Genomic DNA, 21,206 nt, shown 5'->3' with positions numbered 1-21,206 from the left:
AAATAAACTACGTGGGCCTTGGAGGGTCAAAATAAATCAACATGAATCAGGACGTACAGTATGAGAAATGCACTTACTATGTGGGAATATAGACCTGCTTTAGTTTGCTCTCTGCCTCCGCCGCCTTCAGTCTCTTCTGCAGGAAACAAACAACAGCTCATTAAAAACAAAGACCTGAATCAATAGCACATACATTATTATTTCCCAATGTGACAAATGAAGGCAGCAGAGAAATGCGACTGCGGGAAATTAGGTGGTGAGTCCACATGGGTCGACTCAGGTCTGTGAAAACGGCGCAATTCATCTTCCAGGCCTGTATGAGGCGCTGTGACACTAACACAGGTAATAGAACAAGATGTTGAGGGCGCATGCGCAGTAAACTTTTGTGGAACGCAAACAGTAAAAATTAAACTGACTCAAGAATTTACGATCTACAGAAGAGACGAGGAGGAGAGTTTATTCGTCAGATGTAACGGGACTAAAGCAGAAAAACCTGTCAGTGACTTTTAAGGTCAATCCAAAACACAGACTGACTCGGACGTGTTTTTCTATTGTCACCTGTGGCTTGTGGACTGCAGTGGCGCAAAGAGGAGCGGAGTAAAACCATCATAAAAAAGTTGCAGTAAATGTTGCGGCGATGTTGTAACTACGGCACCAGGTAAACAGCGTTTTGAGATCTTTCCACTCTGGGACCTAGTTTGGAAAATGATCGTTTACAGACCCCCAAAACACCGGGCTCATATGGACAATACACTGGACTGATAAAACATCTTTGCATTTGGTCCTCAGCTTGACTTTGTATGGACAGGGCGTTAGTTCGTTGTTTGTGCTTCATGTTGCTAACCATCAATGCGTTACGCTAGCACACTGTACGCCTATTCAGCCTGTTGCTTTTTAACTCATTAGGAATTTTTTGCACTCCTGGGCGACTTATAGTCCGGAAAATAGGGTCATCTCAGAACCCAGTCTGGTCTCACCTGTTGCACGTATCTGTCCGTGGTCTTCCACATGTAGTAATACTCTATGATGCTGGTCAAGGACTTCCAGGGCAGCTGCACACGACCAAATATGGACAAAACAGAAAGAAAGACAGAAAAGGAGTCTTGGTTAATATTCCATGCAACACGCACCATCAGGGAACAAAAGGCCGATGTAAATGTACGAGACAGAGCAGGCTCCTGTTGGAATAATGTGTTTCAGGGACGTTGAATCACATTACATTGAGAAAAGCTCTGACTCTGTTTTTAAAATGGACCAAAATCACTTTAGTTCGGACGCACAGGGCAAACAAAGGAAAATAAGTGAGGAACTGAACGTACAGGTTTTCCACACTTTTAACACTTTTAAATCTGCTTTTGGGAATTTAGTATTACACTGACTCTGTATATTATTGCTTGTTAAATCAAACAAATTCAGTTCACTTGCTTTGTAATCCTCAATGTTCATCTTCACAACTGATAAAGGGCACATTCGGACTGACTCAAAGGCCGATTCTCCGGGCTGTTTGGGCAGGACAATAGATTGCGTTGTGTTGCTATAGAGACATATTTATTTACTGCCGAAGAACTGTTGACAGGTGGAAATTAAGGCCGTCAAAGATAATGAGCGCAGACAAGAGAGTGAAGCCTTCTGTCTGACGGTGACAGCAGTGACTCACCGTAGTAAATAAACTGACATCGCCTTCAAAAGACTTTCCAAAAGAATCATCTGCTCTCACGACTTCATGTTCTTTCACAACATCCATAAATCTCTTTTATCGTTGGACACATCAGAGACTCAAATAATCCTTGCCATAGTGATGAACCGCTGTATTATTTACAAAAAATATAGTCCTTTATACTAATCTTGAAGGTAATAATCAATACAAAACTCTACAAAGTCAGCCCTTCATTACAATTCTATCCACTATAGTTTGAACCCCTTTTTTCAGAAGCTCTGGGAACCCAAACTGAAGGTCCCTGGTTGGAAATCAAAGCTCTTAAACAGCCTCCTGTTCACTGGACATTATTCCACCCTTATAACCAAAGTCCATCTGCGTGCTGTACTAGTCTGTTAAGTCTACATACTTTCTTTTTGTTATTCAATACAAATAGTTTGTGGACATGACTGACAAAGGTAGGGCTGTCACGATAATTACTGTATTGACTTATTGCTCAATAAATGATGGATAAATATTGAGTCCAAAAATAAATGTTTTATTGTCTGTACATTTATTTGCATTTGTCGTCACATTTCTCTAATGTAATGCTTTATTTTTCACCCTAAGTAAGTTGTATTTCATTGTATTTCATAGTTTATAGTGGGATATTTTTTTAACCTCTTAACCAAGCACATTTTCTCCAGTTTGGCTTTACCCAAATCTAAACGCTTCCTGAAAAAAAAAACACGCTGAAATGGCAACGAAAACGAGGATGGAAAAACACGAGTGGCAAAAACACGATTAAAAAGTGATGAAAAATGTAAAAAGTGACAAAGTGCTGGAAAAGTAACAATAACACAATAAAAAAGCGACAAAAGCACGACTAAAGCGTGATCCAAAAAAAAAGACCCCAAAAAAAGTGTCTAAAAAACAAAAGCAAAATAAAGATTAAAAGAAAAAAGATGAAAAGAAAAAAATGTGATAAAAAATTCCGCAAAGAAAAAAAAAAAAAGTCTTAGCTTCCAAATGAGGCGTTAATCTGGCCAATAGTCTGTAAACTCCAGACGAGAAGCTTTTAGATTTGGGTAAAACTGAACTGAATGCGCTCAATAAAGGCGGGAGTTAAGAGACTATGATTAAGTACTTTGCAACTGACTTACTGACTTCTTGTTGAACTGGCACACATTGCGAGAAATTATACTTTTAACTACAAGTTTCATAATTCCACAAAATTAAAGCAGTGCCAAGTAATTCTTGCCCCTAGAGGCCATATGTGCAACTGCAGGTGTTGGACCAAGTTGTGATTTCTTAACTCATTAATTGTCCTGAGAGTAAATACTACGCTCACAGAAAAGGCAAAGGGAGAGAGGAATATTGTACATCCAACTACAACTCATTTAAGAGGAAAAGTCTACTGCAGAGTGGATCACCACCAAACTTGTGGGAAAGGTTGTTTGCTGAGCCAGGACAAGCACTTCTGCTTTTAAACACAAAGTACATGCTCAGACCATCTCAATCTGGACACATCTGACTTCACCTCCAAAAAATGTCAACAACAACTCTCCGTTCCTTCATCTACAACTTGCTTTATTTGCATATAAAGCCACGCATCATCCCCACCAGGCCCGTAATGTATTTAAATTGTATCCCCCGTCTTTCAATTCCAGTGGTTCATACATATTCATAGGCACCTGCTGCACGTCCAGTCTCTGAAAGTCTTTAATGGACTCGATCGCCGCCAAGAGCTTCAATGAAATCAAAAAGCTGCGCAAGCACCGACCGAGGACGTGAAAACGGGCCCTCACTCGGCATAATAATAAGCAATGGAGGAGGATTTAAAAAGTTCTCATTCAGGCAAGTTCATTATAGAGGGAAACCATTCAAAGTAGACTGGATTTGATAATTGAAAAGTGCCTTCGAACGTATCATTTAACTGAAGTCATCATTCCTTGCTCTAAAGGTGGATTGTAGATCATTCAGTACTACCCTCCTCAATGGGGTAGTAGGGAGAATTCTAATTTCTAGCTTCTAATCCTGAACAAAGGTGGTACTATGGTGGAGTGGTTTAAAAAAGGAGTTAAACAAACTTCACTAATCACTATTTTACACTTTGATGGTTAGAAAATGCAGTATTGATCTAAAACAGCTGAAACTAAATATCCAGAAGCTTCACTCCGTTGCAGTTTGAGTAAAGGGAGAAAAAAAAAGGTCAGTGTGGCTCATGTGGCTCAGCAGCTTTTTTGGAGCTGCTGCTGCGTTGACAAGAATAGCCACTGGTAAAGAGTCAAAAATCACTCAAAGGTGTACAGGGTGGTTCGAAACACCGCTCCAGAGAACACTAACTATAGGTCGACCGATACCTTTTAAGGCTAATTTTTTTGGAGATTTTTATTGGCTGATGCAGATATACTCAGCTGATGTTCTTGACAGATTTTTTGGCCGTTTTCTTTTTTTTTTTCTTCAAATGTCTGGTCTTTAAAGGGGCTAGAGGTTGGTCATTTTTATACTCACTACTGCCACCTCAGGTCTTACACGTAACTGCAGCTCGTGCATGACGGCACTTTGGACCCGAATCGACATCTTTTTGAGTGACAGTGCAGGATTTTAGAGGCAGTTGTGGTGAATATGGTTGGGCTCATTCTGCACAAGACATTGCGGGAAAATGTAGGGGGAGGAAAACACAAATAACTTTAACACACTATACACTCCGTATAGTCCCTTTAACACTGTAAAAACAAAAACTTGGCCACTCCAGCAGAGGTCATTTTCATTTTATTAATTAATCCGGTGTGGCTTGTTCATTAACTTGCACTGTCCCTACCAAATAAACCAAAAAAAATGTTGGGTAATTGAATCCGTTTCTGACCCAGCATTGATTAGTTGCCGTTAGCACTAGCATATTGCTGCGGCATTTTGCACGGTGAGAAATTACAAAGGTTAAAACTAACTCAGATTGAATTCTCCAGGTTCTATGCTTCAAAATGACATGTAGCATGTCCATATTTAACTTGTAGCTAATAATCATGATGTTTGTCTGAGGCCTAGGAAGTCAATATCGGCTTTTATTGGTGCTAGACCGGCTGATATTGTAAAATCCCCAAATATCGGCCCGATATATCGGTCGACCTCTAATTGATAAAAAGTTGTTAAAAAGTTCTAAAAAAAAAGTTCTTAAGAGTCGATTTTGCATATTACACCCCCTAAAAGAAAGTGATTACAACAAGCTGCAAGCAAACCATCTTTTTCAACTTTTTATGACTATTTTTTTTGGTGTAAAAAACATTGCAAGTGCCGCCAGGTTTGTTTTTAATCACTGCCCAATTTCTGCCTCCTGTTGGTGACCTGATAACACTGGCTGGGCGCATTATGCAGTGACAGTAACTACCCTTCTGTATGAAACTGGAATAAATTAGCCTTTATGCCGTATTTGTGGGAAAAGTAACAAGTTTCTAAGCTCTTCATAATCGCCTTCACGCTGGATGTTGAATTGTTACTTTAAAGAAAGCAGCCAATTCCAGGTGTAGCTTTGCCATAACAATAGAAGAATTGAATTACTGTAAATCGTCTGCCTGAGAAAAAAACATCCATTGTCCGTCTTCTGGGAGAAAAGTTTTTTGTTCGATTCGAGACCAAGGAACATTTGCGATCGTCAGACACAGAACAAACAGCTGCGATGGTTCTGGCATGTTTTCATTCAGATTCTTTGTGTCTCGTTCACAGCCGTCAAAATAAACACATTTGTCTTTTCTTCCGATCACGTATCGCTCGGGTTTTTGAAAAAGACGTTTTTCTGAGCCGCCAGACGACAGCTTCGACTTCAGCCTCAAAACAAATTACAAAACGAACACGGTCTAGGTTGATGTTGAGCAGCTGTTTCATCGGCTATAAGAATCTTAAGGCAACTTTCTATGACGAACAAATGAAGCATACACCAACTGAACTGTTTGTGAGGGTCATATAAAAAACAAAGCCTTTTGCCTTCAGCCAACCCAATGTACTTATAACTCAGATCTCGATATTATTAGATCATAATTTGGATATTTACGACGAACTTATACAATAAAATGTCTTGAGCAATGTCATAATTTTCCAATAAATTTAGATTTATTGCCATGATTTTGAAACCCTTTAATAGTTTGCTCAACCCTTTGGTAGGGGACACTTTATTGGATCTTAACCGAATGTTGCTTTATCAAACCATTGACTTTATTACTTGTGCTATTTCTAGTTCTGCCCATCTCTACCATTCGGTTGAAGTAATACTCAAAATATCCATTTTTTTTTTTTTTTTTTTTTTTTTGACTGGTTTGTGCTGGTTTGGACTGGTGTATATTTGGACTGGTTTATTCTGGTTTAGACTGGTTTCAACCTGGTTCCAACTAGTTTGGACCAGATTTCAACTAGTTTTGACCAGGGTTCGACTAGTTTCAACCAGGTTTCGACTCGCTTAGTCCAAGTTTCGAACAGGTTTCAACTAGTTTAGACCAGGTTTCGACCTGGTTTTAACTAGTTTAGAAAAAATAATACCAATGGAGGCAGGAAGAAAACTGGAGTCGCAGACAAGAGAAAGTTACAGGCATTACAGAGGCTACAGAGGTGACCGTTCACATTTGATCATTTTAATTAATCTGAGAGTATTGAAAAAATACTGTAGCGTTCACCGGCTGTGGTGAGAATTAATCATGAAAAAAAAGGCAAAAAACAAAACAAAACAAGGCACCATTTTGCGAACAGAGCTGTGATAAGACGCAGAACAAAATACGGTGATGGTTTATGGGCTTTGAAAAAAATAAAAATACGGAGGACACTTCTGGGTTCTACCTATCGAGGGAAAAGTAAATTTAGCACAATGCTCCCTTATAACCTACTCCTCGATGTCACAGTGATATTATGCTTGCGAGTGTGTGATTTCAAACAGAACAGACTTGTAATATAAAAAATGAATATTGAGTCTGATATTTTTTTAATCATAATGACCATTATCCTGCTGAATTATTTATCAAACCACTCCACAGATTAGCGAGAAGAAAACCAAACCGGGGTCATTCATTTTTCAAACATAAAGTTCAGTCACTTTTGCAGCAGTTTTGAGCAGCAGTTTCACATTTCTCAAGCTCCTTACGACTGGACTGAACTCGACTAGAGCTGTACTTAAGGGCGTTAAAGCAATTAAAACCCAACATCCTGATCTGTAAAAGCGCTAATGCAATGTTAAATGCAATGATTCCAAGTACCTGGTCATGTTTCTGGTCATTAAACATTCTTTCCGAGCACTTACGAAGTCTTGTCGGATGTCGTTGAAGTCTTTGCCGTATTTCTCCAGCGCCTCCTCGAACATGGCGGCTTCGGAGGCGCTCCACTCCTCCATCTCGTCCCGACACAGCACCGGGCCCCCCGTGGGCACCAGCACGGACAGGGCACTCGAGAGGTCGTAGTTATGGCGATGAAGGGTGTCCATTGCGTGAAACTACAGACAAGGGAACACATATAGGATACTAATTAGTAAACATTCTGCTTTAAGGCTGTTTTAACCACCACCTGAACCGAGCAAATTTTCTCCAATTTGGTTTTACCCAAAAATAAAAGCTTCGTGAAAAAAGCCTCACAATTGCGACAAAAAGAAAAGAAAAACGAGGATGAAAACACAGCAAAAAAGACATTGAAAAGTGATTAAAAAAAACTCAATGAAAAGTAGCACAAAAAAACAACAACTAAAAGTGACACAAATGGTCCAAAAAACTCAATGAAAAGAGCCCCAAAAAAGCAACAAAAGAGTGGCAAAACCCAATGACAACAGAAACAATGCAAGCAAGAAGATCTATTTAGATCAGTTAACTTCCAAATGACTGGCCTATAGGCTGTTTCTAGCTTTTAAATTTGGGTAAAGCTGAACTGGAGAAAAGGCTGAGGTTACCAATATCCAACTCCTAATCTGATTTACTGACCTTGGAAACGTAAACAAATAACATTTTGATGCCTAAATAGCTCATACAAAAACTCAACCAGATCCAAAATCCCTCTGAAAAATCTTTCAACTTGAATCTATCCATTTTTTAGATTTTGTCGCTGAAAATATTGGCTACTTTGAAGTGTTGATTTCGTCACTTTGACTAAAATCGAGACTAAATATTTTATTTTTGCTGACTAAAACTGAACTAAAACTAAATTACACATTTTTCATGAGACTAAAACTATGACTAAAACTATGACAGATATTTTCGCTAAAATAAGACGAAATAAAAATAAAAAGGAGAGACTTAACTCATCCAAACTTCTACTGACAGTTTGAAAGCGACTCACACCATGTGAATTCTCTGCCAAAAGAACAGCTCTGAGCTTTGTTCATGTGGGAGAAGCTCCATGAAGCAGAGGACCTTCATTAAATATGATTATAATGAATATTATTAACGCAAAGTCGACTAAATTTACTTGCAATTTTAGATGACGAAAACTAGGCTAAAATTGAAAATATTTTTTTGACTAAATCTCGACTAAAATTGAATTACATCTTTGTCAAAAGACTAAGACTAAAACTCAAATAAAATCCATCCATCCATCTTCTTCCACTTGTCGTGGGGGTAGCCATTGGAGCTGCCCAAAACACATTGCACCAGCCCCTTATGGCTCCTCCTGCAGGTGGTGGGTCCACGGGAGGACGGCCTCATGATTAAACGGGCCTGTTGGTCTCTCAAAAGCCGCTCTTTGTCTGACCCGTCACCTAGGACCTGTTTGCCATGGGAGACCCGACCAGGGGCACGAAGCCCCCGACAACAGAGCCCCCAGATCATTCGGGCGCTCAAACCCCTCCACCACGTTAAGGTGGCGGTTCCAGGAGGGGTCAATTAAAATATGTTGCCAACATTAACACTGCTATTTTGGCCATTATTAGGCATACAATGTAGCCTGGCTAACACCAGACTAAAATCACAAGTGATATTTAGTCTGGGGACGACCAATTCATTTTCTCGTAGGAGAGGTGTGGTTTACGATCGTCCATAGTCGTTTATTGGGCGATACGAAAAAAAAAAAAAGTCTCATGCGTCTGCACGTAGCCACAGCCAATCGTATCATCGTATGAGATGACGTATGACGTACCCGCTGTAAACTTTGGAGCTAAATTATTTAGAACAAGGTCTAAAGCTTGATCGAAAAATACCATCGTGTCTGCTGCTGTCATGTTTGATGCGTAAATAAACTTTTTTTGTTTTTCATCCGTAAATAAACTACAAGCTTCCGTATATCGAATAGTGCGTCATCGTCTTGCGTCCCTCCTCGCTCTGTGATTGGTTCCCAAATCCACCGGAAAATTTGGGCCATGGTCCCCAGGCTGTTGTGCAGTTCGAAATAATTTGAGCGCACACAGCAGCATGGCGTTAGCCAGGTTACATACAATGTGGTTTTATATGAAAACATAAAACTACAGGAAACCAGCAATACAGTTTTTCTTACATTTATGTCAACACCGTTTTCCTTATTGTCCTGCCTTAATCCAGAGGTCAGTATTGAAATAGTTTTTAAAAAAAGGAATCACACAATCCCTAGTATTCATGTGCTCCGGCGACTGTGCTTCATTCGGGCTTGTATTCCGATCCTTCCCTAATGCAAAGTCTCCGCTGGGTTGGGAAGTGTAATGAGAGTCTCACCAGTGTGATGTCTCGAGAAGCGGCGGCTGCGCTCATGTGTAAACTGGGCTGTCTGACGGAGCTGCTGCAGTCTAGAGCCCGGGCGAAAGTCCCCACTGCCCTGAAAGAGGAACGAGACATTTGAACCGATGTAACACACACGCACTCAAGTTTGACCAGTGAAAATGATTCCATCCATTAAAGCGGACACGAATCACATTATAGGACCCAACTTTTAGCAGCAAATCAACAGCACCGGAATAAATGCAGTTTGAGTGCAAGGACTTTAAAAATGCAGAGACTTCTGGGTTGCCATCTGTTATGCAACGATATTATTCAGGGAATCCCAAACCAAACCTTGTGAATGAAGCCAAACATTACTCTAGATACTTCTCGGAACATTGTAACATGGTTAAACGCATAAAGATTTGATTTTGTGTGACATGTCCTCGAGTGGGCACCTACTGGAATGAAAAGCAACACCTCCTCTTGTATAATAGACCGTGAACATGCACAGACAGCTCTATCAATCAATCAATCAAACTTTATTTATACAGCGCTTTCCATACCGAAAGGTATCACAAAGTGCTTTACAGATTACAATATTTAAAACAATGCGCCTGGCACAACCTCCCATATATATTATATTAGGACTAAATAAATTTCAGTTAAAGCTAAGCTAAAAAGGTGGGTCTTGAGCAAGCTCTAAAAACATGAACGTTCTCTGCAGCCCTGAGCTCCTCCTCAGGTCGTTCCAGAGGCGAGGGCCGTAATATTGGAAAGACGCCTCACCATGAGTCTTTTTGTTGACTTTAGGAATAACCAGGAGACCCCTGTCGGAGGAGCGAAGGGGCTGTGAAGGTTCCTAAGGTAAAAGCAGTTATGAAAGATAAGAAGGACCAAGACCATTAAAGGAGCTATCCTTGATTTTTTTTAATTTTCTCTATTGGAATAAAAAAAATGTTGTCCTTTAGTATATGCTAAAAGCAGACATTAATCCAAAAAAACTCTGGTTTTAAAGCCTTTTAAACAGTCATAAAATGTCAGGCTACTAGGGATTTTTTACAGTGAAGTGACAGTTTTCCTCGCTGAAAGCTGTGAAACCTGGTTTAAACTCAGTCCCTGTGATGAATTTTGATGTTGTAAATGCATTAGGAAAGTTTGAGATGAGTTTGGACCAGAAAACAGCAATTTGAAATTTGAGTGACCCTGTTTCTTGGTACAATCAGGTATAGCTCCTTTAAGACATTTAAAAACCATTAAAATAACTTTAAAGTTGATCCTGAAACACACGGGGAGCCAATGCAGCGATTCTAAAACCGGTGTAATGTGGTCCCGCCTCCTGGTCTTTGTCAGAACACGAGCGGCTGAATGTTGTAAAAGTTGTAAACCTGAGATACTCTTTTTGGGAAGACCAGAAAACAGGGCATTACAGTAGTCGATACGACTGGTGATAAAAGCATGCTCTGTGTTGAGAGAATGGGGCGGACTCTGGCTATGTTCTTTAGATGGTAAAAACCTATCTTTGTGATATTCTTAATGTGTGGATTAAAAGTCCGCTCAGAGTCAAAAAAATCACACCCAGGTTTTTCACCTGTGAGGAAGGATTAATAGACAGTGACTGTAGTTCGGGTAAAAGTTTCTCTCTCTGGGCATCAGGTTAACATTTCAGTTTTGTCCTGGTTAAGCTGGTGAAAGTTTTCTGCCATCCAGAATTTGATATCTTAAAAGCAGTTAAGAAGTGCATCCAATGGCCTGGTGTCATCAGGAGACATGGAGACGTATAACTGTGTATCATCAGCATAACTGTGGAAGTTGACTCCATGTCTCCAGATGACATCACCAAGAGGGAGCATATATAAGTTAAAAAGCACCGGGCCTAAAATTGAACCCTGGGGCACCTCACATGTAATTTTATGGACCTTAGAGGAGCAGGTATCAACACTCACCATGAATACGCTGGCTCTAACAGAAGCCAGCGTTTAGGGAAAGGAAAAGGAACTTGTATCTTTTTCACCTGGATCTCAAGGGTATCAGGCTGCAGCTCGTACCCACTTAAGACTGTCACAGGAGCCGTGCAAATTGCTTCAGACATTACACAAGTACAAGCCAATTTGTCTGACTTCCTCCTCTTAGAATCGGAAGGGGAACATTTGCATAATTAGTTGAGAAAAGAAAAGGCATGTAGGCAGTGACTGTATGTTGTATCACTTCAGAACTAAACATACATTCTCCCAAAAAATAAAAAAATATACAGACCGTGCCACGACTAAGAACTGGTCGATCTGTTTGTTGGTGAGCGGACACTCGGGGTCCCAAAGTTTCTCCTCGAGTTTGGCTTGGTCCCTGTCGTCTTCCTCTCCTGAAGCAGAAGATACAAGTTTAGTTACTTTTTAATTAGTTGTGCATCTTTTCCTGATGATAAATGACACGTATAAGCCTTGACCCATTTTTATTCCTCATCTGGCAGACGATATCTGCACGTTTTCGTAAACAAGCATCTCTATTTTTGTTTCTTTCGCTTGAATGAAACCTCACTTTGATTTATTACTTCTGGCACTACTTCAAAAACCAGCCATTCCCAAGGTCCGACTCGACCCCCTTATCATTGCAAAGATGCCTCAGGTCCCCACAATAATGATCATTCCCTGTGTTAATAATAATAATTTGCAATGTTTAACAGCCTAAAGTTATGTAGAAAATAACAAATCATTGACTGTGGGCTATACACGGATTGAAAGCAGTGCATTTAACAAATACACATACATTTCCTATTACATTAAACTTTTTTTCAGAGCACCTGCATTGAAGAGAAGCATTTTTGACACTTCATCTGGCCGACACCGATCCGATACAGTCTTTTTGTATTATTATATTTTTACATAATATATGTCATTATATAATATAGACTATGGATATTACAGTAGTTTTACAATTTGTTTTATAAACATGAAAGAGGCTTTGGCTTTAGCTTTGAATTTTAAATTAAAACGTTTTTCAGAAGCAGGTGTTGTAGGCAAATTAATTTATATCCTCCTCTGAGATATGGATGTTGTTCTGTTCTGATTGATTGTACAGTTTCTGTGATTTTATTTTGGCAGCTCCATCTGAATTTTGTTTTGAAATGTGTCTTGTAAACCCATGAGGGCTGAGCACTTACTTATGTGCATGACACAATAATAAGAATAAATCAAATCAAATAAATCAAATCAGTATCCTAGCTTAGCGATAGCATGAAGGCCGTGAATCTGTGGTCCTGGATCTGCAGCGGCTCCAGGTTTAGCACTGTTCTGCGATAAACCCCGAAGTGGACTGGAGCCGCTGCAGATCCATGACCGCAGAGTCCCGGCCGTCTTGCATCGGACCCTTCTAGTCCTCAAATCCGATCCAATAAAAAAGCCTGATCGGCTACCAATACCAATACTGAACATCGGATCTTTACATCCCTAGTTCCAAGACCCCACTTTGGGAACCACTTTTCTGAACTATACCTGGCAATCATTAGCACTGCCAAAAAAAGCATCTGACTGAGCTAAAACTGGACTAAATCACACTCTAAAAAAACCTTTAATCATCTAATATAAACCAAAACATCAAAAGATATGGCTGTAATAATGTGACTGGATTGACCTTCTTGTAGCATTTCGGGCACGTCGGCCTGAAAGCGAGGGCCCACTCGGATCTCTCCTTTGTCGGCCAGCAACGTCTTCTGTGTGGGGTCGTACACCAGCGAGTAGAAGAAAGTATCCTGCCAACAAACACATGTGGGTTAACTTTACAAAGAACAACTATTTACCAGACTTGAGCAGTTATAATAATCAAGATTATATTAGGGTTGGTTGCCTTTATTCAATACGATCCAGTCCGATAATGGCTGATTATTCATTGTTATGTTATGATATGTTATTCTGGCAAACTTCTGCTTCCACCTGTACGACTAAATCAAGGCATCAAAGAGGTAACCCAGATTTTAGCGTCTGTGAGGGCGCCAGTCAATGTTTGAGCTATTCTGGGTCACAGTCAGTCACAATGCACTAACGAGGGCTCAAATCTGTGTTCTTTTTTTTAGACAATTCAGTCTGGTATGGGCCCATGAATTGGTTTCGTAGCTGTCAATCATTTCCAGAATAATCTAATAAACCCAGATGATACGACACAGAAGAAATTGGAAGAAGTTTATAACAATTTGTGATTTAAATCAACTCATGTGCTCAGTGTATCCCATTGAACCACTCCCTAAGGAAGATTTTTTTTGTGTCATCACAATGTGAATTTTAAATGTATGTGAAATGTATGCTTTAAAAAAAAATCAAATACGTTATTTCAATGTTAAAAAGATTCAGTATATTCACTGCTCATTTTTCAAGGGTTTTACATTGAAAATTAAAAATGTACATTTTAAATATTCCCTGAATTATTTTTCAACACATCTAATTCAAACTAAATTCAGATTGTAAAATTTGCAGTAGAAAAAAATTCAACTGGAAAAATTCACCCTTAAAATATTCAATATTTAAAGAATCAAGCCCTTAAATTCAACAGTAGAAATTCAGAGAGTGAAATTCGCAGTGAAACAATTCACACAGAACATCCTGGACATCAAGGCATGGATGACTGAGAGCTGAGACACGGGATGTTTCCCATACGAGCAGTCGCTGTTATTGTTTACTTCCGCAATTTTCGCCGGATGTTTTGGTGAATGGTCGGCAACAGCTGATGCATACAGGCCTCTAACTCGGTTTTATAAAATTATTGATCTGTTGCAGCGCAAGAGAAGCAATGCCCTGTTTGTGGACATTGTGTTTGACGATCATAGGATTTTAATAAAATGTTTATCAAATATGAAAATGCAAAATGCCTACCACGGCCAACAGATGTGACGACATCACGATCGCTCGTATTAGTTTGTGTCTATAGTGGGCGGGACTTACAGATGAGGAAACAGGAGTTGATGCGTCAAATCTAAGAATTTTGATTGGTCCCTTGCACCGTTTGCTGATGAACCAGAATTTGGCTCGACTCTGGATCGATTGCTCAGGCCTTGGTGTCCAGGATGTTCTGTGTGAATTTTTTCACTGCAAATTTCACACTCTGAATTCCCACTGTTGAATTTAAAGGCTTGATTTTTTATTTTTTATTTTTTTTACATTGAAGATTTTAAGGGTGAATTTTCCATTTTAATTTTTTTCGACAGCAAACTTTTTTACTCTAAATATTTCAAATTCAACATTTTAAATTCAAAAACAATACAGTGTATATTTTGAATCTGAAACACTTAGAATTATGTATTGAATATTCAGTGTCTGAAATTCATGTTATGTCAGTGCTCAAAAATCAAAGCATAACATTCACAGACATTTAAAATTCACATTCAGATGACACAAACAAAATCTTCCATAACTCCACAGCTAATTATCAATTCATTTATAATTTCTTTGATGAATCAGCCATAATATTACAATTGAACATATTTCTCACGTTTGAAGAAGTTTTAACAACGTGTTCTGTGTCACGCAACTCCAAACTTTGAAGAACGTCGAGAGGACGCCGCAAATTAGCCGCCTAAACAAATGCATGCAAATTTATTCAAAACTTCCTGGACCTGCAGCCTCTTGCACATTCTTTTTGTGCTCCAACAAATGAGCAAATTATACAGGCTGGTCACTTGTCGTTCCCTCAGAAGGTTCACCAAATAATTCAAAGGCCTCTTTTCAGACTAGTACACAGGAAAATCATTTGCACCTTGAATAATTACTTTCATTTTCTTAAAAAGCTGTGGAGGCAGTAAGGATTCAGTCAGGTGTGTAGGTTTAACAAGAACAATAACCTTTCCTCACCTCTTTGTCGAGATATGAGAGAACTGCTTCAGTCTCGTTCAATAGAGCTACACTACACTTCCCCCTGAAACAAAGAAAACAACACACGTTATTAACAGACACTCACAGAAACTCCCGCACGTCCCGACTGCTCACAGGAGCGTATTAGGTTTCAGCTCATCGTGACACAGTGTTGAGAAGTAAACAGAGCGGAACGCCAAAGAAAACATTGCTGATTTAGAGTTACCTCTGTGGTCACACAAATCGAAAAGCTTCTCGACTGGAGCTTACAGCCTAAGAACGCCTCATTTGAAAGCTAAGAACTACAAAACTAATTGTGACTTTATTGTTTACTAGTCGCCGCGTTTGTCACATTTATTACACGTTTTTGTCGTGCTTTCATCAGTTTTCGTAGGCTTTTTTTTTCACATTTGTCACTTTTTTTATTGTGTTATTGTTGCTTTTTTTGCCGCTCTTTCATGGCTTTTTCGGACTCTTTCTGTTTTTTTAATCACTTTTCATTGTGTTTTTGTCGCTCTTCTAACACTTTTTATGTCGCATTTTCATCCTTGTTTGTGTCACTATAAGCTAAGAAAATGTGCTCGGCTCAAGCGGGGGTTAAGAGTTTAAACGATACCTTTAGGGTATTTAGGTACTACTGGTATCGAAAAAATAAAAGAATCAAAAGTATGTACACATTTTTTTGTTTTTGTTTTAGATTTGATGCCTGTTGGTCCAGGAACATCATTATTACATGGTCGTTTCACCAAAAATAAATGATACACTATTGTTCTGTTTTAATGGTATAAATATTTTAGTCTAGGTATCAGAAAAAGGATTGTTAAAAAGGAATAGACCAGCGTCTTTCCATACTAAGATATGTTCTTACCTGAACTGTCCATTTACCACGTGGCTATATAATGTGTTGTTAATATCTTGAGCTCTCATTATGTCAGTGCCCTCTGCTGGACACGTGTGGAACTCTTTCATTTTCCATCCATCCATTTTCTTCCGCTTTATCCGGGGCCGGGTCGCGGGGGCAGCAGTCTCAGCAGAGATGCCCAAACTTCCCGATCCACACACACCTCCTCCAGCTGTTCTGGGGGGACCCCGAGGCGACACCAGGCCAGCTCGGAGACATAGTCCCACCACCGTGTCCTGGGCCTTCCACGAGGCCTTGTCCCACTAGGACATGCCTGGAACACCTCCCGCGGGAGGCGACCAGGAGGCATCCGAAACAGATGCCCGAGCCACCTCAGCTGGCTCCTTTCGACGTGAAGGAGCAGCGACTCTACTCTGAGCTCCTCCCGGGTAACTGAGCTCCTCACCCGATCTCGGAGGGTGCGCCCAGCCACCCTGCGAAGGAAACTCATTTCGGCCGCTTGTATTCGCGATCTTGTCCTTTCGGTCATTACCCAAATCTCATGACCATAGGTGAGTGTGGGAACGTAGATCGATCGGTAAATCGAGAGCTTTGCCCCCCGACTCAGCTCCCTCTTCACCACGACAGACCGATACAGCGACCGCATCACTGCTGACGCCGCACCGATCCGCCTATCGATCTCACGCTCCATCCGTCCCTCACTCGTGAACAAGACCCCGAGATACTTGAACTCCTCCACTTGAGGCAAGGACTCCCCACCGACCCGCAGAGGGGAAGCCACCTTTTTCCGGTGGAGAACCATGGCCTCGGATTTGGAGGTGCTGATCCTCATCCCGGCCGCTACACACTCGGCTGCAAACCGCCCCAGTGCGTGCTGAAGGTCCTGGTTCGTTGAAGCCATCAGAACAACATCGTCCGCAAACAGCAGAGATGAGACTCTGAGGCTCCCAAACCGGACACCCTCCGGCCCCTGGCTGCGCCTAGAAATTCTGTCCATAAAAGTAATGAACAGAACCGGTGACAAAGGGCAGCCCTGGCGGAGACCAACACGCACCGGGAACAGGTCTGACTTACTGCCGGCAATGCGAACCAAGCTCCTGCTGCGGTCATACAGGGAACGGACAGCCCTTAGCAGAGGGCCCCGGACCCCATACTCCCGGAGCACCCCCCACAGGGCACCACGAGGGACGCGGTCGAACGCTTTCTCCAGATCCACAAAACACATGTGGACTGGTTGGGCGAACTCCCACGAACCCTCGAGTACCCGATGAAGGGTATAGAGTTGGTCCAGTGTGCCACGACCAGGACGAAAACCGCATTGTTCCTCCTGGATCCGAGGTTCAACTATCGGCCGGATCCTCCTCTCCAGCACCCCGGAATAGACCTTACCGGGGAGGCTAAGGAGGGTGATTCCTCTGTAATTGGAACACACCCTCCGATCCCCCTTTTTAAAGAGAGGGACCACCACCCCGGTCTGCCAATCCAGAGGCACTGTCCCCGACCGCCACGCGATGTTGCAGAGACGTGTCAGCCAAGACAGTCCTACAACATCCAGAGACTTAAGGTACTCAGGGCGAATCTCATCCACCCCCGGAGCCTTGCCACCAAGGAGCTTTCTCACCACCTTGGTGACTTCAGCCCCGGTGATGGGCGAGCCCACCCCCGAGTCCTCAGCCTCTGCTTCCTCATTGGAAGACGTGACGACGGGATTGAGGAGGTCCTCGAAGTACTCCTTCCACCGCCCGACGACATCCCCAGTCGAGGTCAGCAGCCCCCCACCCGCACTGTACACAGTGTTGGTGAAGCACTGCTTCCCCCTCCTGAGGCGCCGGATGGTTTGCCAGAATCTCTTCGAGGCCGACCGACAGTCTTCCTCCATGGCCTCCCCGAACTCCCCCCAGACCCGAGTTTTTGCCTCCGCAACCGCATGAGCCGCAGCACGCTTGGCCTGCCGGTACCTCTCAGCTGCCTCAGGAGTCCCACAAGCCAACAAGGCCAGGTAGGACTCCTTCTTCAGCTTGACGGCATCCCTTACTTCCGGGCGCCACCACCGGGTTCGGGGATTGCCGCCGCGACAGGCACCAGAGACCTTACGGCCACAACTACGAGCAGCCGCATCGACAATGGAGGAGGAGAACAGAGTCCACTCTGACTCCATGTCCCCCGCCTCCCCCGGAATCTGGGTGAAGCTCTTCCGGAGGTGGGAGTTGAAGACCCCACTGACAGAGGGATCCACCAGACGTTCCCAGCAGACCCTCACAACACGCTTGGGCCTGCCAGGTCTGACCGGCTTCCTCCCCTGCCAGCGGATCCAGCTCACCACCAGGTGGTGATCGGTTGACAGCTCAGCCCCTCTCTTCACCCGAGTGTCCGAGACACGCGGCCGGAGGTCAGATGACACAACTACAAAGTCGATCATCGACCTCCTGCCTAGGGTGTCCTGGTGCCACGTGCACTTATGGACACCCTTGTGCTCGAACATGGTGTTCGTTATGGACAAACTGTGACTAGCACAGAAGTCCAACAACAGAACACCACTCGGGTTCAGATCGGGGAGGCCGTTCTTCCCAATCACCCCCTCCCAGGTCTCACTGTCGTTACCCACATGGGCGTTGAAGTCCCCCAGCAGAACAATGGAGTCCCCAGTCGGAGCACTATCTAGTACCCCTCCCAGGGACTCCAAGAAGGCCGGGTACTCTGCACCGATGTTGGGCCCGTAGGCCGAAACAACGGTGAGAGACCTGTCCCCGACCCGAAGGCGTAGGGACGCGACCCTCTCGTCCACCGGGGTGAACTCCAACACGTGGCGGCTGAGCTGGGGGGATATGAGCAAACCCACCCCAGCCCGCCGCCTCTCCCCGCGGGCAACTCCAGAAAAATGGAGAGTCCAGCCTCTCTCCAGGAGTTGGGATCCGGAACCCAAGCTGTGCGTGGAGGTGAGCCCGACTATATCTAGTCGGTATCTCTCCACCTCCCGCACAAGCTCAGGCTCCTTCCCCCCCAGCGAGGTGACGTTCCATGTCCCGAACGCCAGAAGCTGTGCATGTGGACCAGGTCGTCGAGGCACCCGGCCTCGACTGCCACCCAGTCCTCTCCGCATCTTTCATTTTATTACATTTAATGCCCCCTAGTGGCTAGAATGAGAATTCTGGTTATTCTTTAAAAAAAAAATCATAACTCCGCACAGGGATGGGCTTGAGACTTATTTATGCCTACAGTGCAGGAGCCGGGTTAAATGATCTCGCGGGCCGGATCAGGCCGTATGTTTGACACCCCTGCTTTAAGGTATAGTTAAAATGCAACAGTACCCAGCCCAAGTCTGTTCAGTCACAAATGTGCAGACAAAGTCACCCAGCGGCGTGTCACGTGGGAGCCAAATGCGGCCCTCAGACTAATTTTTCTTCTCTTTGAATTGGCACACATCCAGAAAGATGGTCCTTTTTGCTGCAAGTATAATAATTAAAAACATGTACAATAGGCCAGAATGAATGAGTGTGTTTGAAAGTGAACATGGGCGACAATGGTTAGAAATTGTTCTGACGCCAATATTTGTTTTTTTTACATTAGTTGATCAAAATTTGTTTAGTCCTCTATTATTGTAAAATGAATTCATCTAATGAGCATTTGTATCACTTTCATGTAAAAGTGACCCTGAAAAGTGACCCTGCAAGTTGTGAAACGCACTTCTAAACTCATCCTTGTGAAGAGTTTGGAAGTTTGGAATGAGTTTAGACATAACTAACTTTTAGGTCCCAAGCCTAAATAAAGGTGAGGGGATTGAACTTCTCTTAACATCTTACCACCCGCCTAAACCAAATGCATTCTGTCCTCTTTTGGCTGTGTAACACCTCATTTGAAAGCTAAGACCCACAAAACTGATCTTTTTCCTCGCATTGTTGCTGTGTTGTGTCACCTTTTGTACGTTTTTTTTTTCTTTTTTTCATTTTTGTGACATTTTTGTTGAATTTTTTTCACTTTTTGGTTGAGTTTTTTGTCACTTTTTGTAGAATTTTTGTCACATTTTTGTTGAATTTTTGTCACATTTTTGTTGAATTTTTGTCACATTCTTGTTGAATTTTTGTCACTCTTTGGTTGAGTTTTTGTCACTCTTTGGTTGAGTTTTTGTCACTCTTTGGTTGAGTTTTTGTCACATTTTTGTCAGATCTTTGTTGAATTTTTGTCACATTCTTGTTGAATTTTTGTCACTCTTTGGTTGAGTTTTTGTCACATTTTTGTCACATCTTTGTTGAATTTTTGTCACATTTTTGTTGCATTTACATCCTTGTTTTCTTCTCATTTTTTGTGGCTATGTTGGGTTTTTTTTCCCCAAGAAGCTTTTTGATTAGGGTAAAGCCAAACTGGAGAAAATGGGATCCGTTCAGGTTAAAGGTTTGGACACCAATGCTGACCAAAGAAATTTACAGCATGGAAATAAATCGATTTCACCAGCTGCTACCAATTGGGCAATGTTTTTTTCTTTTTTTGCTATTGGGATCAAACAGGAAGTGAGCTAAGAGCTTGAGTGAGTTAGCATCCATGCGTTATGCCTGTAGTGCCGCATAAACATAATGTCTAATAAAAGGCTCTCATTAGTGTCACTCGTGTGCGTGCTTGTGTTCAGACCTGATGTGCGTGGCGGGGAGACTCTCGTACTGCCGCGACAGGAACAGCTCTCGATGACGGAGCTGATGTTTCTGTTTTTCTGTGAGTTCTGTCTCTGTGGGGCTCTCCTTCTCCTCCTCCAACTCCTCTGCAAAAACGCAAAGACAAAGTATGAATGAATGTGGGACAGCAAGCACATTTCTCCAGCTATAAATATCTGCACCGTGTTAGATTATACAGTGATTCATGAATTGGGGAGGCTCTGGTTTCATCCCGCAGACTTAAAACAAGCCGGGCGTCGCCATTTTGGTTCTTCTCTAATTAGATAATGATCAAAACTAAACTAAACTGCGCTATAGGCACTTTTATCTCCTAGAACTAAACTTCTGCTATCATGGTCTCAAAAAAGTCCATTGCACTTTCTGAAACCGTGAGCTTACCCCCATCTTTTAGCCCAGATGCCATTCCTGTCACCATGAGGATTGTAACAGGTAAAGTGGGTTAAGTGGCTTGTGGTTGGATATAATTAGGGATGCACCAATCCGATACTGGCAAAAATACAATATGGAGTATCGGCGACAAATATCTGATACTGAACTAGGGCTGAAAGATCGTTATCGCATCAATATCGAGACATGAACATT

General features: G+C 42.2%; 1 protein-coding gene across 2 annotated transcripts in view; it reads right to left on the bottom strand.

The window, feature by feature from the left end:
- The window catches only part of mta3 (metastasis associated 1 family, member 3), a 59,969-nt gene that overhangs the window by 21,904 nt on the left and 16,859 nt on the right, over positions 1–21,206 (bottom strand). For both annotated transcript variants that reach the window (XM_079577152.1, XM_079577153.1), the window contains exons 4-11: positions 20,584–20,710; positions 15,099–15,162; positions 12,892–13,009; positions 11,521–11,623; positions 9,283–9,382; positions 6,918–7,106; positions 978–1,052; positions 78–136 (exon numbers count right to left, since the gene is read on the bottom strand). In XM_079577152.1, coding sequence (XP_079433278.1) covers positions 78–136; positions 978–1,052; positions 6,918–7,106; positions 9,283–9,382; positions 11,521–11,623; positions 12,892–13,009; positions 15,099–15,162; positions 20,584–20,710 — 835 coding nt within the window. The remainder of the gene's footprint in view (positions 1–77; positions 137–977; positions 1,053–6,917; positions 7,107–9,282; positions 9,383–11,520; positions 11,624–12,891; positions 13,010–15,098; positions 15,163–20,583; positions 20,711–21,206) is intronic.

Source organism: Gobius niger (assembly GCF_951799975.1).
Source record: "Gobius niger genome assembly, chromosome: 19".
In the NCBI taxonomy this organism is placed as follows: domain Eukaryota; kingdom Metazoa; phylum Chordata; class Actinopteri; order Gobiiformes; family Gobiidae; genus Gobius; species Gobius niger.
The sequence above is the reverse complement of the archived record's forward strand: the minus strand, read 5'-3'. Positions and strand labels throughout refer to the sequence as shown.